We start from the raw sequence: 19,325 nt of genomic DNA on the forward strand, positions 1-19,325 counted from the left end.
CTTGCAACCGCAGAATTGCGGTCACAGCGCACACATCGCCATGTAGCCTGTTATGACCCCAATGGCGAGGGTCTCAGAGGAACAAGTAAGTCTGTGAAGTACAAAAATCCAGCTCATAGGGCAGTGGTAACTGGGTTGACCATATATCTACTCCTAACGCCAACACTAGAAGTAGCCGGGGAACATGCCTACGTTGGTCGCTAGATGTCTCGCGCCAGCCGGAGGACTAACTACCCCTAGAAGAGGAAAACAAAGACCTCTCTTGCCTCCAGAGAATAGACCCCAAAAGTAGGATACAAGCCCCCCACAAATAATAACGGTGAGGTAAGAGGAAATGACAAACACAGAGATGAACTAGGTTTAGCAAAGAGAGGCCCACTTGCTAATAGCAGAATGTAGTAAGAACTTATATGGTCAACTAAAACCCTATCAAAAAATCCACACTGGAGATTCAAGAACCCCCGAACCGTCTAACGGCCCGGGGGGAGAACTTCAGCCTCCCTAGAGCTTCCAGCAAGGTTAGGATACAGATTATGTACAAGCTGGACAAAAATGCAAACAAAACAAATAGCAAAAAGCAAGAAAGCAGACTTAGCAGGAACCAGGATCAGTAGACAAGAGCACAACAGATTAGCTCTGATTACAACGTTGCCAGGCATTGAACTGAAGGTCCAGGGAGCTTATATAGCAACACCCCTGACCTAACGACCCAGGTGAGCATACAAGGGATGGCAGACATTCCCAGAGTCAAATCACTAGTAACCACTAGAGGGAGCCAAAAAGGTAAATTCACAACAGTACCCCCCCCTTAGTGAGGGGTCACCGAACCCTCACCAAGACCACCAGGGCGATCAGGATGAGCGGTGTGAAAGGCACGAACCAAATCGGCCGCATGCACATCAGAGGCGACCACCCAGGAATTATCCTCCTGACCATAGCCCTTCCACTTGACCAAGTACTGAAGCCTCCGCCTGGAGAGACGAGAATCTAAGATCTTCTCCACCACGTACTCCAACTCGCCCTCAACCAACACCGGAGCAGGAGGCTCAGCAGAAGGAACCACAGGCACAACGTACCGCCGCAACAAGGACCTATGAAATACGTTGTGAATGGCAAACGACACCGGAAGATCCAGGCGAAAGGATACCGGATTAAGGATTTCCAATATCTTGTAAGGACCAATGAAGCGAGGCTTAAATTTGGGAGAGGAGACCTTCACAGGAACAAATCGAGAAGACAGCCATACCAAATCCCCAACGCGAAGTCGGGGACCCACACCGCGGCGGCGGTTGGCAAAACGCTGAGCCTTCTCCTGTGACAACTTCAAGTTGTCCACCACATGACTCCAGATCCGCTGCAACCTATCCACCACGGAATCCACCCCCGGACAGTCAGAAGGCTCCACATGTCCCGAGGAAAAACGAGGATGGAAACCAGAGTTGCAGAAAAATGGCGAAACCAAGGTGGCGGAACTAGCCCGATTATTAAGGGCAAATTCAGCCAACGGCAAGAAGGTCACCCAATCATCCTGATCAGAAGAGACAAAACACCTCAAATAAGCCTCCAGAGTCTGATTAGTTCGCTCCGTTTGTCCGTTAGTCTGGGGATGGAAAGCGGATGAAAACGACAACTCAATGCCCATCCTACCACAAAAGGATCGCCAGAACCTGGAAACAAACTGGGATCCTCTGTCCGACACAATATTCTCAGGAATGCCGTGCAAACGAACCACGTTCTGGAAGAACACAGGAACCAGATCAGAAGAGGAGGACAGCTTAGGCAAAGGAACCAAATGGACCATCTTGGAGAAACGATCACATATCACCCAGATGACAGACATGCCCTGAGACACCGGAAGATCAGAAATGAAATCCATAGAGATGTGTGTCCAAGGTCTCTTCGGGACAGGCAAGGGCAAGAGCAACCCGCTGGCACGAGAACAGCAAGGCTTAGCTCGAGCACAAGTACCACAGGACTGCACAAATGACCGCACATCCCTTGACAAGGAAGGCCACCAAAAGGACCTGGCCACCAGATCTCTGGTGCCAAAAATTCCCGGGTGCCCTGCCAACACCGAGGAATGAACCTCGGAAATGACTCTGCTGGTCCATCTAGCAGGCACAAACAATCTGTCAGGTGGACAAGAGTCAGGCCTACCAGCCTGAAATCTCTGTAACACACGTCGCAGATCTGGAGAAATAGCTGACACGATAACTCCTTCCTTAAGAATACCCACAGGTTCAGCGACTCCAGGAGCATCAGGCACAAAGCTCCTAGACAGAGCATCGGCCTTCACATTCTTAGAACCTGGTAAATACGAGACCACAAAGTCAAAACGGGAGAAAAACAATGACCAGCGGGCCTGTCTAGGATTCAGGCGTTTAGCAGACTCGAGATACATCAGATTTTTGTGATCAGTCAAGACCACCACACGATGCTTAGCACCCTCGAGCCAATGACGCCACTCCTCAAATGCCCACTTCATGGCCAACAACTCCCGATTGCCCACATCATAATTTCGCTCTGCCGGCGAAAACTTCCTAGAGAAAAAGGCACAAGGTCTCATAGTAGAGCAACCAGGGCCTCTCTGCGACAAAACGGCCCCTGCCCCAATCTCCGAAGCATCCACCTCAACCTGAAAGGGAAGTGAGACGTCAGGCTGGCACAAAACAGGCGCCGAAGTAAACCGGCGCTTCAACTCCTGGAAAGCCTCCACGGCAGCAGGAGCCCAGTTAGCTACATCAGAGCCTTTCTTGGTCATATCCGTCAGAGGTTTAACAACGCTAGAGAAATTTGCGATAAAACGACGGTAGAAGTTAGCAAAACCCAAGAACTTCTGAAGACTCTTAACTGACGAGGGTTGAGTCCAATCATGAATAGCTCGGACCTTGACTGGATCCATCTCCACAGCAGAAGGGGAAAAAATGAACCCCAAAAAGGGCACCTTCTGTACACCAAAGAGACACTTTGAGCCTTTTACAAACAAAGAATTTTCACGCAGAATCTCAAAAACCATCCTGACCTGCTCCACATGCGAGTCCCAATCATCAGAAAAAAACAGAATATCATCCAGATAAACAATCAAAAATTTATCCAGATACTTCCGGAAAATGTCATGCATGAAGGACTGAAAAACTGAAGGTGCATTAGAGAGACCAAAAGGCATCACCAAGTACTCAAAATGACCTTCGGGCGTATTGAATGCGGTTTTCCATTCATCGCCCTGCCTAATGCGCACAAGGTTGTACGCACCACGAAGGTCTATCTTGGTGAACCACTTGGCACCTTTAATCCGGGCAAACAAATCTGACAACAGCGGCAAAGGATACTGAAATTTGACAGTGATCTTATTTAAAAGCCGATAGTCAATACAAGGCCTCAAAGATCCGTCCTTTTTGGCCACAAAAAAGAATCCCGCACCAAGAGGGGAAGAAGAAGGACGGATATGCCCCTTCTCAAGAGACTCCTTGATATATGAACGCATCGCGGTATGTTCAGGTACCGACAGATTAAACAGTCTCCCCTTAGGAAACTTACTGCCAGGAATCAAATCTATTGCACAGTCACATTCCCTATGAGGAGGCAGTGCACTGGACTTAGACTCGCTGAAGACATCCTGATAATCAGACAAATACGCCGTAACTTCCGAAGGCGTAGAAGAAGCAATAGACAAGGGCAGGGAATCTCCATGAATTCCATGGCAGCCCCAACTTGACACTGACATAGCCTTCCAGTCCAAGACTGGATTATGGGTCTGTAACCATGGCAAACCCAAAACAACCAAATCATGCATTTTATGCAGAACAAGAAAACGTATTACCTCCCGATGTTCGGGAGTCATGCACATGGTAACCTGTGTCCAAAACTGCGGTTTATTTTTTGCCAATGGCGTAGAATCAATACCCCTAAGAGGGATAGGGTTTTCCAATGGCTCAAGAACAAATCCGCAGCGTTTGGCAAATGACAGATCCATAAGGCTCAGGGCAGCACCTGAGTCCACAAACGCCATGACAGGATACGATGACAGTGAGCAAATCAAAGTTACAGATAGAATAAATTTAGGTTGCAAATTACCAATGGCGACCGGACTAACAACCTTAGTAAGACGTTTAGAGCATGCTGAGATAACATGTGTAGAATCACCACAGTAGTAACACAAGCGATTCTGGCGTCTATGAATTTTCCGCTCATTTCTAGTCAGGATTCTATCACATTGCATTAAATCAGGTGCCTGTTCAGACAATACCATGAGGGAATTTGCGGTTTTGCGCTCCCGCAACCGCCGGTCGATTTGAATAGCCAGGGCCATAGAATCATTCAGACCTGTGGGAATGGGAAAACCCACCATCACATTCTTAATGGCTTCAGAAAGGCCATTTCTAAAATTTGCAGCCAATGCACATTCGTTCCACTGGGTCAGCACGGACCATTTCCGAAATTTTTGGCAATACACTTCAGCCTCGTCCTGGCCCTGAGACATAGCCAGCAAGGCTTTTTCTGCCTGAATCTCAAGATTGGGTTCCTCATAAAGCAAACCGAGCGCCAGAAAAAACGCATCAATGTCAGCCAATGCCGGATCTCCTGGCGCCAGCGAGAAGGCCCAATCCTGAGGGTCGCCCCGTAAAAAAGAAATAACAATTTTCACTTGCTGAGCGGAGTCTCCAGAGGAACAGGGTCTCAGAGACAAAAACAATTTACAATTATTCCTGAAATTTCTAAATTTAAATCGGTCTCCGGAAAACAGTTCAGGAATCGGTATCTTAGGTTCTGACATAGGATTTCTGGTAACATAATCTTGTATGCCCTGCACACGAGCAGCAAGCTGGTCCACACTTGTAATCAAGGTCTGGACATTCATGTCTGCAGCAAACACAAGCCACTCAGAGGTAAAGGGGAAAAGAAAAAAAGAGAGAGAGGAAAAAAAAAAAAAAAACTCAGAATTTTCTTTCTTATAATCCCGCTTCTGCAATGCATTTAACATTTAATACTGGCCTGGCAAACTGTTATGACCCCAATGGCGAGGGTCTCAGAGGAACAAGTAAGTCTGTGAAGTACAAAAATCCAGCTCATAGGGCAGTGGTAACTGGGTTGACCATATATCTACTCCTAACGCCAACACTAGAAGTAGCCGGGGAACATGCCTACGTTGGTCGCTAGATGTCTCGCGCCAGCCGGAGGACTAACTACCCCTAGAAGAGGAAAACAAAGACCTCTCTTGCCTCCAGAGAATAGACCTCAAAAGTAGGATACAAGCCCCCCACAAATAATAACGGTGAGGTAAGAGGAAATGACAAACACAGAGATGAACTAGGTTTAGCAAAGAGAGGCCCACTTGCTAATAACAGAATGTAGTAAGATAACTTATATGGTCAACTAAAACCCTATCAAAAAATCCACACTGGAGATTCAAGAACCCCCGAACCGTCTAACGGCCCGGGGGGAGAACTTCAGCCTCCCTAGAGCTTCCAGCAAGGTTAGGATACAGATTATGTACAAGCTGGACAAAAATGCAAACAAAACAAATAGCAAAAAGCAAGAAAGCAGACTTAGCTTAATTTAGCAGGAACCAGGATCAGTAGACAAGAGCACAACAGATTAGCTCTGATTACAACGTTGCCAGGCATTGAACTGAAGGTCCAGGGAGCTTATATAGCAACACCCCTGACCTAACGACCCAGGTGAGCATACAAGGGATGGCAGACATTCCCAGAGTCAAATCACTAGTAACCACTAGAGGGAGCCAAAAAGGTAAATTCACAACAGTAGCCAGAATCGGATTGTTACTACTTACATTTCAAGGGAACTTTCCATTGGGTCTCCCTGTAAAAGCTGTGGCCACCACATTCTCCAGCCATTCCTAACAACATTTGTATATTCCTATGCCTAAATCATATATTATATATATAGTCCAGTGCTGCACACTAATGTGCACAGTGGTTCCATGGGAGTCTCCAAGCAATGCGCAGTGCCCCCTCTGCCTTGTAACGGCACACCTCTACCCATGAATGACTTAGTTGATGTCTTCTTCTTCATCCACACAGCTGGCAAAGCCTCACGCCTGCACAGGCTCTCTGCCGGCGGTGTACATCAATCATAGGCACGCTCTGGAGATGCCCGTAGGATCACTCGGTGCACATTAGGATGCAGCACTAGACATCTTCAAGGTTTTTTTTGCTAATGGTATACTAGACTGCCGTACAGAGGGCCCATTAGTAAGGTATTAAAAGCCTGGAAAATACGATGGCAACAACTTTTATAGGGAAAACTTGATGACAGGTTCCCTAAAATGGATGACTTTATTACGTAACTTGTTTTCTAAAATCCAATACAAATTGAATTAGAAAAAAGATGATATAATTACTAATAACAGACATAGGGGAAGGGAGATCTGTGAGACAGTCTCGCAACTTACCTACTATTAAGCTGGACATACACAATAGGCCGAACCATCATTCGGCTGACCGCTACCTCTCCAACCTATATGAAACAGCCGGTCAGAATTATTTGCCATCGGCTTATCTCCTCGCAGAAGAAAAGTACTGAATTCCAGTCACCGGATCCTTGTGCCTCCAGATATAATCTGTTGGAGGACAGTCAGGATGTCCTGTGATCATCAGCCAATCTTACCAAAATCGGCAATGTCGGACAACTTTAACCCCTTCACCCCCAAGGGTGGTTTGCACGTTAATGACCGGGCCAATTTTTACAATTCTGACCACTGTCCCTTTATGAGGTTATAACTCTGGAACGCTTCAACGGATCTTGGCGATTCTGACAATGTTTTCTCATGACATATTGTACTTCATGATAGTGGTAAAATTTATTCGATATAACTTGCGTTTATTTGTGAAAAAAATGAATATTTGGCGAAAATTTTGAAAATTTTGCAATTTTCCAACTTTGAATTTTTATGCCCTTAAATCACAGACATATGTCACGCAAAATACTTAATAAGTAACATTTCCCACATGTCTACTTTACATCAGCACAATTTTGGAACCAACATTTTTTTTTGCGACGGAGTTATAAGGGTTAAAAGTTGACCAGCAATTTCTCATTTTTACAACACCATTTTTTTTTAGGGACCACATCTCATTTGAAGTCATTTTGAGGGGTCTATATGATAGAAAATACCCAAGTGTGACACCATTCTAAAAACTGCACCCCTCAAGGTACTCAAAACCACTTTCAAGAAGTTTATTAACCCTTCAGGTGTTTCACAGGAATTTTTGGAATGTTTAAATAAAAATGAACATTTAACTTTTTTTCACACAAAATTTATTTCAGCTCCAATTTGTTTTATTTTACCAAGGGTAACAGGAGAAAATAGACCCCAAAAGTTGTTGTACAATTTGTCCTGAGTACGCTGATACCCCATATGTGGGGGTAAACCACTGTTTGGGCGCATGGCAGAGCTCGGAAGGAAAGGAGCGCCATTTGACTTTTCAATGCAAAATTGACTGGAATTGAGATGGGACGCCATGTTGCATTTGGAGAGCCCCTGATGTGCCTAAACATTGAAACCCCCCACAAGTGACACCATTTTGGAAAGTAGACCCCCTAAGGAACTTATCTAGATGTGTGGTGAGCACTTTGACCCAACAAGTGCTTCACAGAAGTTTATAATGCAGAGCCGTAAAAATAAAAAATCATATTTTTTCACAAAAATGATCTTTTCGCCCCCATTTTTTTATTTCCCCAAGGGTAAGAGAAGAAATTAGACCACAAAAGTTGTTGTGCAATTTGTCCTGAGTACGACGATACCCCATATGTGGGGGTAAACCACTGTTTGGGCGCATAGCAGAGCTCGGAAGGGAAGGAGCGCTATTTTACTTTTCAATGCAAAATTGACTGGAATTAAGATGGGATGCCATGTTGCGTTTGGAGAGCCCTTGATGTGCCTAAACATTAAAAACCCCCACAAGTGACACCATTTTGGAAAGTAGACCCCCTAAGGAACTTATCTAGATGTGTTTTGAGAGCTTTGAACCCCCAAGTGTTTCACTACAGTTTATAACGCAGAGCCGTGAAAATAAAAATTCTTTTTTTTTTTTTTTTTCACAAAAATGATTTTTTAGCCCCCAGTTTTGTATTTTCACAAGGGTATCAGGATAAATTGGACCCCAAGAGTTGTTGTCCAATTTGTCCTGAGTACGCTGATACCCCATATGTGGGGGGGAACCACTGTTTGGGTGCATGACAGAGCTCGGAAGGGAAGGAGCGCCATTTGGAATGCAGACTTAAATGGATTGGTCTGCAGACGTCACGTTGCATTTGCAGAGCCCCTGATGTACCCAAACAGTACAAACCCCCCACAAGTGACCCCATATTGGAAACTAGATCCCCCAAGGAACTTATCTAGATGTGTTGTGAGAACTTTGAACCCCCAAGTGTTTCACTACAGTTTATAACGCAGACCTGTGAAAATAAAAAATCTTTTTTTTCCCACAAAACTTATTTTTTGGCCCCCAGTTTTGTATTTTCCCAAGGGTAGCAGGAGAAATTGGACCCCAAAAGATGATGTCCAATTTGTCCTGAGTACGCTGATACCCCATATGTTGGGGTAAACCCCTGTTTGGGCACACGGGAGAGCTCTGAAGGGAAGGAGCACTGTTTTCCTTTTTCAACGCAGAATTGGCTGGAATTCAGATCGGATGCCATGTCCCGTTTGGAGAGCCCCTGATGTGCCTAACCAGTGGAAACCCCCCAATTATAACTGAAACCCTAATCCAAACACACCCCTTACCCTAATCCCAACAGTAACCCTAACCACTCCTCTAACCCAGACACACCCAACCCCATTCCCAACCGTAAATGTAATCCAAACCCTAACCCTATCTTTAGCCCCAACCCTAACTGTAGCCCCAACCCTAGCCTTAACCCTAACCCTAGCCCTAACCCTAGCCCCAACCCTAGCCCTAACCCTAGCCCTAACCCTAGCCCCAACCCTAACCCTAACCCTAGCCCTCACCCTAACCCTAACAGGAAAATGGAAAATACATTTTTTAATTTTTTTTATTTTTCCCTAACTAAGGGGGTGATGAAGGGGGGTTTGATTTACTTTTATAGCGGGTTTTTTAGCGGATTTTTATGATTGGCAGCCGTCACACACTGAAAGACGCTTTTCATTGCAAAAAATATTTTTTGCGTTACCACATTTTGAGAGCTATAATTTTTCCATATTTGAGTCCACAGAGTCATGCGAGATCTTGTTTTTTGCGGGACGAGTTGACGTTTTTATTGGTAACATTTTCGGACACGTGACATTTTTTGATCGCTTTTTATTCCGATTTTTGTGAGGCAGAGTGATCAAAAACCAGCTATTCATGAATTTCTTTTGGGGGAGGCGTTTATACCGTTCCGCGTTTGGTAAAATTGATAAAGCAGTTTTATTCGTCGGGTCAGTACGATTACAGCGATATCTCATTTATATCATTTTTTTTATGTTTTGGCGCTTTTATACGATAAAAACTTTTATAGAAAAAATTATTTTGGTATCGCTTTATTCTCAGGACTATAACTTTTTTATTTTTTTGCTGATGATGCTGTATGGCGGCTCGTTTTTTGCGGGACAAGATGACGTTTTCAGCGGTTCCATGGTTATTTATATCAGTCTTTTTGATCGCGTGTTATTTCACTTTTTGTTTGGTGGTATGATAATAAAGCGGTTTTTTGCCTCGTTTTTTTTTTTTCTTACGGTGTTTACTGAAGGGGTTAACTAATGGGGCAGTTTTATAGGTTGGGTCATTATGGACGCGGCGATACTAAATATGTGTACTTTTATTATTTTTTTTTTTTATTTAGCTAAAGAAATGTATTTATGGGAATAATAAATATTTTTTTATTATTTATTTAGGTTTTTTTTTTGTTTTTGTTTTTTTTTTACACACGTGGAGAATTTTTTTTTTAACTTTTTTACTTTGTCCCGGGGGGGACATCACAGATCGTTGATCTGACAGTGTGCACAGCACTCTGTCAGATCTGCGATCTGCTGTGCAGGGCTGCAGGCTTACCAGCGCCTGCTCTGAGCAGGCACTCGGTAAGCCACCTCCCTCCCTGCAGGACCCGGATGCCGCGGCCATCTTGGATCCGGGACCTGCGGCGAGGAGGGAGGTAGGAGACCCTCGGAGCAACGCGATCACATCGCGTTGCTCCGGGGGTCTCAGGGAAGCCCGCAGGGAGCCCCCTCCCTGCGCGATGCTTCCCTATACCGCCGGTACACCGCGATCATGTTTGATCGCGGTGTGCCGGGGGTTAATGTGCCGGGGGCGGTCCGTGACCGCTCCTGGCACATAGTGCCGGATGTCAGCTGCGATATGCAGCTGACACCCGGCCGCGATCGGCCGCGCTCCCCCCGTGAGCGCGGCCGATCGCGTATGACGTACTATCCCGTCGGTGGTCATACGGGCCCACCCCACCTCGACGGGATAGTACGTCAGATGTCAGAAAGGGGTTAATGTATGTGGGGGCCTTGGAAGCAGATCTGATAGTAGCACATCAGCATAGACCAATGGTTGACGCTGATATGCAGTTGCCAGGTTGTAAAATAACTTGCATTTATTGTAACCTATCTGCCATAGACCTGTTACCGTCACATTAAGCGACGCTGCAGCGATATAGACAACGATGCCGATCGCTGCAGCATCGCTGTTTCGTCGTTGTGTGGTCGCTGGAGAGCTATTATTAATCGTATGAACATATATTTAAACATCATATAAGAATACATAAATGATAAACAGTGATTGAAAAGAACAAAGGAGCAGAAATTAGAGTCGGATATCGAGATTTTCTATGTATGCAATAACATTGTCATTTCCAGTATAGAAATCATTCTTGTCACCAGTATAAGATCTGAGGGGACATTCCTCGACAATGTGCTGAATTGTTTGATGGTCAGCTCTACAGTCACAGGCAGGAGAGTCAGATTTTTCCCACTTATGCATAAGATCTGTACAGACACCAAAGTTTGTTCTGATACGATTCAAAGTGACCCAGGTTTTCCTTGGCAGATTGAAGCCTGGTGCGGTGTAAGCGCCGGCCCTAAAGCAGAGCGGTGACGTCACCGCTGTGCTCTGCTTTACGGCCGGCCGGCGCTGACACAGTGCAGGGAAGCGGACGCTGGGGGACCCGACAGACACCGGAATGTAAGTATGTAGTGTTTGGGTTTTTTTACATTTAAAATGGTAACCAGGGTAAATATCGGGTTACTAAGCGCGGCCCTGCACTTAGTAACCCGATGTTTACCCTGGTTACCAGTGAAGACATCGCTGGATCGGTGTCACACACACCGATCCAGCGATGTCAGCGGGTGATCCAGCGACGAAATAAGGTGCTGGCCTTCTAGCTCCGACCAACGATGTCACAGCAGGATCCTGATCGCTGCTGCGTGTCAAACACAACGATATCGCTAGCCAGGACGCTGCAACGTCACGGATCGCTAGCGTTATCGTTGTTAAGTTGTTCAGTGTGAAGGTACCTTTAGTCCCAAAGCGCACACGCCTTTGCTATACCTGTGTATGCTTCCGATTTCATAATGTCCTGTTGTGTAACCATGCTCCGGTGCCACACAGTCAATGTTACATACAGCGCTGCTATTTGTGGGAAAGCTGTGCAACGTTTCACAGCATCGTACAGATTGGATTTTTTTTTTATATATATATTTTAATGTCTGGCCCATTTATTCTCAGAATCGGTGGGGTAGTCAGGGGTTGTGTAACACCCCCCTTCCAATAGTAAAGTCATGTCATATCCCAGTGATAGGAATCACCCTATAACTACAGTACAGGTCCTTCTCAAAAAATTAGCATATAGTGTTAAGTTTCATTATTTACCATAATGTAATGATTACAATTAAACTTTCATATATTATAGATTCATTATCCACCAACTGAAATTTGTCAGGTCTTTTATTGTTTTAATACTGATGATTTTGGCCTACAACTCCTGATAACCCAAAAAACCTGTCTCAATAAATTAGCATATCAAGAAAAGGTTCTCTAAACGACCTATTACCCTAATCTTCTGAATCAACTAATTAACTCTAAACACATGCAAAAGATACCTGAGGCTTTTAAAAACTCCCTGCCTGGTTCATTACTCAAAACCCCCATCATGGGTAAGACTAGCGACCTGACAGATGTCAAGAAGGCCATCATTGACACCCTCAAGCAAGAGGGTAAGACCCAGAAAGAAATTTCTCAACAAATAGGCTGTTCCCAGAGTGCTGTATCAAGGCACGTCAATGGTAAGTCTGTTGGAAGGAAACAATGTGGCAGAAAACGCTGTACAACGAGAAGAGGTGACCGGACCCTGAGGAAGATTGTGGACTGAGTCTGGTGTGGAAACATCCAGAGCCACCGTGCACAGGCGTGTGCAGGAAATGGGCTACAGGTGCCGCATTCCCCAGGTAAAGCCACTTTTGAACCATAAACAGCGGCAGAAGCGCCTGACCTGGGCTACAGAGAAGCAGCACTGGACTGTTGCTAAGTGGTCCCAAGTACTTTTTTCTGATGAAAGCAAATTTTGCATGTCATTCGGAAATCAAGGTGCCAGAGTCTGGAGGAAGACTGGGGAGAAGGAAATGCCAAAATGCCTGAAGTCCAGTGTCAAGTACCCACAGTCAGTGATGGTGTGGGGTGCCATGTCAGCTGCTGGTGTTGGTCCACTGTGTTTCATCAAGGGCAGGGTCAATGCAGCTAGCTATCAGGAGATTTTGGAGCACTTCATGCTTCCCTCGGCTGAAATGCTTTATGGAGATGAAGATTTCATTTTTCAGCACGACCTGGCACCTGCTCACAGTGCCAAAACCACTGGTAAATGGTTTACTGACCATGGTATTACTGTGCTCAATTGGCCTGCCAACTCTCCTGACCTGAACCCCACAGAGAATCTGTGGGATATTGTGAAGAGAAAGTTGAGAGACGCAAGACCCAACACTCTGGATGAGCTTAAGGCCGCTATTGAAGCATCCTGGGCCTCCATAACATCTCAGCAGTGTCACAGGCTGATTGCCTCCATGCCACGCCGCATTGAAGCAGTCATTTCTGCCAAAGGATTCCCGACCAAGTATTGAGTGCATAACTGAACATTATTATTTGATGGTTTTTTTGTTTGGTATTAAAAAACACTTTTATTTGATTGGACGGGTGAAATATGCTAATTTATTGAGACAGGTTTTTTGGGTTTTCAGGAGTTGTATGCCAAAATCATCAGTATTAAAACAATAAAAGACCTGACAAATTTCAGTTGGTGGATAATGAATCTATAATATATGAAAGTTTAATTGTAATCATTACATTATGGTAAATAATGAAATTTAACACTATATGCTAATTTTTTGAGAAGGACCTGTATATACCAAAAACAGGAGAATGACAGTGACATGAGTGTGTTATTTCTTCCCAGTGCCACAATGGTAATTGGAGATTTCCCAGGATTAATTTACTATACTGTGTCATCAGAGCCAACATGCCTGTTTGTTCTGTTTTATTGGGAAGATATCCAGTTCTTTCTGAATCTCTCTGCAGAGCTCGTCTGTGCCAGTTCTTGTAGGAGAGCTTTCTATAGTTTCACAGCCCTAGACTGAACAACAGTTAAAAAGCTATACCCGCAGTGGATCTTTCAATACCTCCAAATCTAAATGCAAGGAATTACTAAAAGCTAACCATATAAGACTAATCCATACACGGTAGATAGAAATAATGGATTTCTGAACAGAAAAAAAATAAATCAACAGATTATAGTACAAGCCATATGGATGAAATTGGGACAAATCTCATCTACGTGCTTTGGAAACATTCCTCAATGGACGTAACCAGAAAAAGGGGTTGGATGGGGGGGAAATTCCGAAATGCACAGCGAATTTTGACCCCTTTTAATATAGGTGGGTGAACAACTCTGTTGTGAATTCTGCACATGTGGATTTTGCTGCAGATTTTCCAGCCCATGTGGACAACTCCTTACCGATTTTAGGCATTTTGGTCAGATCAAGTGCTAAATGATGCAATATAAAAGTACACAACCTTGAAATCTCTACAGAGAAATATTAGCAATAGTGGGATATACTACACTGAAGAGTAACAATCAAAAACGGACATAGCTACGTAAATTGGGCTGGGAACACAGCCTACTGATGTAGAGTTCCCCCACAAGGTATTCATGATGTACTCCCACATGGATAGACATTCAGAAGGACAAAAATGAGCAAACTGTCAGAAAAAAAATTAAAGAAAAAAGATAGAAAGCTGTATAAAATCACAATACTTTATTATTGCATAAAAAAATTGTAAAAAATAACAGGAAAGGTATACCAGGAGAGCAATGAAAAAAATTAGTACAATGAAAAAATACTGGCGTAGGATGATCCCCACATAGATTTGAGAAAAACCACAAATGCAAACAGGAAAAGTACATGTGCAAAAAGCATTAGCATAAGGCATACAATTCAGCCAGTTTAATATGCAAAAATTTACACTTCTATCCAAAATCCCAACTCTATAAAGTAACAAATGCAATAGGCTTATGCAGCCAATACGTATCAGCAGGGAGGTTGATTAAACACCAGCGGTCTCAAAACAGGCAAATTGAAAACAACGTAATAGTAACGCACACCGCATCACTAATAACACACTGGGGACAGTTGAGTTGCTAAAAATGACGTGACAGGTTCCCTTTAATTTAAACTGAGGCCAATCCACCCGGGTTCACTGCACATGCCCAGGAATTCGTATTACAGGAGCTATTCCAGACGTAGACCCTCCTTGGCAAACCCAAAGCTGCCCGTCAGTGGTTGGGATGGGATTATACCGAGTTCATGAATATGGAGGACTACATGGCAGCATGTTTACACTGACACTGACCAAACAGTGTCTTTATCAAAACGACAGCAAGTGACATCTCTGGAATCAGGGCCTCGGCACTTCATCATGCTGTTCTCAGATTACGTGGCAAAAACGTGGTGACATTCTGTTTAAAGGGAATCTGTCACCCCTTCCCCACTCCTTGGGACTTGTATTACCAAGTAATATGGGCATACAGGTAATAGAAATCATATATCATATCATATTAGCAGTCTTCTTGTTGCGAAATGTTATATTCTTTCTTTATGTTAATGATTTCTTTCAGGCTCCGTGGTGTGCAGCGCTTGGAAGAAATCCCTGCCTCCTGTCTTCATTGTAATACTTACCCCCTCCCATCAGCGCCAGTTATGGTGGCACTGAAATTCTGTGCCTGCGCCCTGCACTCTCTCAAAAATCCGTACCTCATCCTCCCTTCTATGGACATCTCATTCAGGGATCTTCTGCGCAGGCGCAAGCGACATCCGCTCCAGTGACCTCCAGCGTGAGCGCCACTAAGGTGCTCTGCCCACTTCCTACCTGCATAGTCATCGCTATGTACACATGGTTCCTAGCTATGACTGTGCAGGGAGGAAGTGGGGTGAGCATATTATCGGCGCCCCCACCGGAAGTCACAGTGGCTCACATGCGCAGAAGATCCCTGAATGCAGTGCCCTCAGAAGGGAGGAGGAGGTATGTATTTCTGAAGGAGTGCAGGGCGCAGGTGCAGGATTCCCACGCCGTAATTGACGTTGATGGAAGGAGGTAAGTATTACAATGAGGACAGGGGGCAGGGATTTCTTCCACGCACCACACGCCCCGGAGCCTGGAAGAAATCATTAGCATAAGGAAAGAATATATCGTAACATTTCTCCACAAGAAGACCATTAATATGAGGCATACAGGTAGGACTAGTGTAACATTTCTATTACCTGTATGCCCATATTAATAGGTCATACACGTCCCGGAGGAGTGACAGATTCCATTTAAGTTTAACCAAAGCTTTCAGATACCATTACCAGTAGTGACATGTAACAAGCAGTGCTTCTAGTCACCTATAGCGTTCGGTAATATAGGAGACGGGTCTGGTGAAGACAATGATGAAATGTAAAGGAAAAACGTCTCATCCAAGCAAGAAATGTGGGCAACGTGGCATCTGCTTCAGGTATTTCCCTGCCATTTCACAGACTGAATTACTGGGCGCTACAATGCTCCCACAGAAAGAGAAATGCCTCCTGCAGCCTGAGGGACTAGGACCGCCGGGCAGCACAGTCAGTATGGGATACTGTCCCCATACAGGTACACCGCAGGATGGGGCATCATATACCGCCCGGGCAGCACAGACAGTATACTGTATACTGCCCCCATACAGGTACACCGCAGGATGGGGCATCATATACCACCCGGGCAGCACAGACAGTATACTGTATACTGTCACCATACAGGTACACTGCAGGATGGGGCATCATATACCGCCCGGGCAGCACAGCCAGTATACTGTATACTGTCACCATACAGGTACACCGCAGGATGGGGCATCATATACCGCCCGGGCAGCACAGACAGTATACTGTCACCATACAGGTACACTGCAGGATGGGGCATCATATACCGCCCGGGCAGCACAGCCAGTATACTGTATACTGTCACCATACAGGTACACCGCAGGATGGGGCATCATATACCGCCCGGGCAGCACAGACAGTATACTGTATACTGTCACCATACAGGTACACCGCAGGATGGGGCATCATATACTGCCCGGGCAGCACAGCCAGTATACTGTCCCCATACAGGTACACCGCAGGATGGGGCATCATATACTGCCCGGGCAGCACAGTCAGTATGGGATACTGTCCCCATACAGGTACACCGCAGGATGGGGCATCATATACCGCCCGGGCAGCACAGACAGTATACTGTATACTGTCACCATACAGGTACACCGCAGGATGGGGCATCATATACTGCCCGGGCAGCACAGTCAGTATGGGATACTGTCCCCATACAGGTACACCGCAGGATGGGGCATCATATACTGCCCGGGCAGCACAGCCAGTATACTGTCCCCATACAGGTACACCGCAGGATGGGGCATCATATACCGCCCGGGCAGCACAGCCAGTATACTGTCCCCATACAGGTACACCGCAGGATGGGGCATCATATACCGTCCGGGCAGCACAGCCAGTATACTGTCCCCATACAGGTACACCGCAGGATGGGGCATCACATACCACCCGGGCAGCACAGACAGTATACTGTCCCCATACAGGTACACTGCAGGATGGGGCATCATATACCGCCCGGGCAGCACAGCCAGTATACTGTCCCCATACAGGTACACCGCAGGATGGGGCATCATATACCGCCCGGGCAGCACAGCCAGTATACTGTCCCCATACAGGTACACTGCAGGATGGGGCATCATATACCGCCCGGGCAGCACAGCCAGTATACTGTATACTGTCCCCATACAGGTACACTGCAGGATGGGGCATCATATACCGCCCGGGCAGCACAGACAGTATACTGTCCCCATACAGGTACACTGCAGGATGGGGCATCATATACCGCCCTGGCAGCACAGCCAGTATACTGTCCCCATACAGGTACACTGCAGGATGGGGCATCATATACCGCCCTGGCAGCACAGCCAGTATACTGTCCCCATACAGGTACACTGCAGGATGAGGCATCATATACCGCCCGGGCAGCACAGACAGTATACTGTCCCCATACAGGTACACTGCAGGATGGGGCATCATATACCGCCCTGGCAGCACAGCCAGTATACTGTCCCCATACAGGTACACTGCAGGATGGGGCATCATATACCGCCCTGGCAGCACAGCCAGTATACTGTCCCCATACAGGTACACCGCAGGATGGGGCATCATATACCGCCCGGGCAGCACAGACAGTATACTGTCCCCATACAGGTACACTGCAGGATGGGGCATCATATACCGTCATTGCACTGGGATCTAGAAAGGTCACATGACGGGAGCCCTGGTCCATCACTGTGGCTGCTGTCAGGTGTTCGCACCCACCAATGGATGAGAACGTTACACTGGTAGCTGCAGAGCGAACAGCACGACCTTCCATCCTGCTCTCACGCTCCACTGCACGCCCTACACAAGCACCACAACCTGCCGCACGCGTAACGCAGCACAACACACAGTCATACCTGTAATCCAGGACACTCAGTCTCAGTGCGATACACAACGGCTCAGTGCTGTGTACACCGAGAGCTGGGGGCGGAGCCTGTTACCCAGCAGACACCGACCCGCCCACCTTCAGTCATATAGCGCATTCACTAATGAAATCGCGCGTCTTGTCTGTGCACATGATACACGCATGCTGATTGGATAAGCGGACACACGGCCGTTTTTTGTCTGTAATCTCATTGGTGGAGTGGGATACAGCGCGGGTTAGAGTGTTCTTGTGCAATGTCACGTCGGGGAGTTGTGTTACCACCTGTGAGGTAGCAGTGCAGCGTCCTCACCTCAGCCTGTGGGAAATCCTCTGCACTCACTGTCTGCGGCAAACACAGTGTGCACTGTGCAGCAGTGTGTGCTATTATGGCGCCTACATTAACCCTTTCCCGCTGCAGCTGATTTTTATTTTTTTCGCCTTTGTTTTCCTCCCCTTCTTCCAAGAGTCAGAACTTTCTTATTTTTCCGTAGCCATATGACGTTTTTTTCTTAAAGGACAACATGAAATTTTGAATGAGTCCATTCATTTTACCATGTAGTGTACGGAAAAATTGAAAAAATTTGAAGTGCTGATAAATGGTGAAAAACAAAACATAATATTGCCATAGTGTTTTGGGGGGTTTATTTTTGCAGTGGTCATTGTGTGATAAAATGATTTTGCTGATCGTTACGATTACGGCGGTGCCAAACTCGTGTAATTTTAGTGTCTAAACGAAAATAGTGTCGCCATTTCCCGAGACCCACTTTCTGTTATTTTTATTGCCAGTGTATAAAAAGACACGTATGCATGGTTTTCTCAATATCAATCTGGAATTCAATGGAATCTGTCACCCCCCCCAGATGTATATGACCTATTAATATGGGTTGTCATTATGATTTAAAAAGAGAAAACACGGTAGGTTGACAATAAATGGCATCACCCAACCACTACCCATGAGAAAAAGTTTAGGTGTTATTCATATTCTCTGAAAAAAGGCCAAGAAAGCAAAAATTCTGCCGGGGTATGTAAACTTTTGAGCACAACTGTACGTGGCTTTCTTGTAATCTTTGCAGCCAAGTCCTGGCTGGAAGAAGTTACCATGTCACCTGGGACAGATAGAAAAGTGAAAGACCAGAAAGAACACCAGCTGTTGTTATGGAAATTTGGTTTGGCTAAATCTATCCTTGTGTGTGCTGCGGCCGTTCCCAATAAGACTGAGTATTTTGAATGCTCATCAAGAATGGACTGTAAACCATTGTGACAGAAAAACATTCCATCAATACTGATCATTTA

General features: G+C 45.7%; 1 protein-coding gene across 5 annotated transcripts in view; it reads right to left on the minus strand.

The window, feature by feature from the left end:
- Positions 1 to 18,152, minus strand: part of CEP57L1 (centrosomal protein 57 like 1) — a 44,674-nt gene extending 26,522 nt beyond the window's left edge. For 2 of the 5 annotated variants that reach the window (XM_077289584.1, XM_077289582.1), the window contains exon 1: positions 18,025 to 18,152. Coding sequence is in view for 2 of the 5 variants with exons in the window: in XM_077289581.1 (XP_077145696.1) it covers positions 17,805 to 17,855 (51 nt within the window). In the remaining 3 variants the exon portion in view is untranslated. Of the gene's footprint in view, positions 1 to 17,804; positions 17,913 to 18,024 lie in introns of those variants that run through there. The other 3 variants (XM_077289583.1, XM_077289581.1, XM_077289580.1) reach the window with 3 other exon arrangements.
- Positions 18,153 to 19,325: the final 1,173 nt, after the last annotated feature.

This window comes from Ranitomeya variabilis, chromosome 2 (genome assembly GCF_051348905.1).
Source record: "Ranitomeya variabilis isolate aRanVar5 chromosome 2, aRanVar5.hap1, whole genome shotgun sequence".
Lineage (NCBI taxonomy): Eukaryota > Metazoa > Chordata > Amphibia > Anura > Dendrobatidae > Ranitomeya > Ranitomeya variabilis.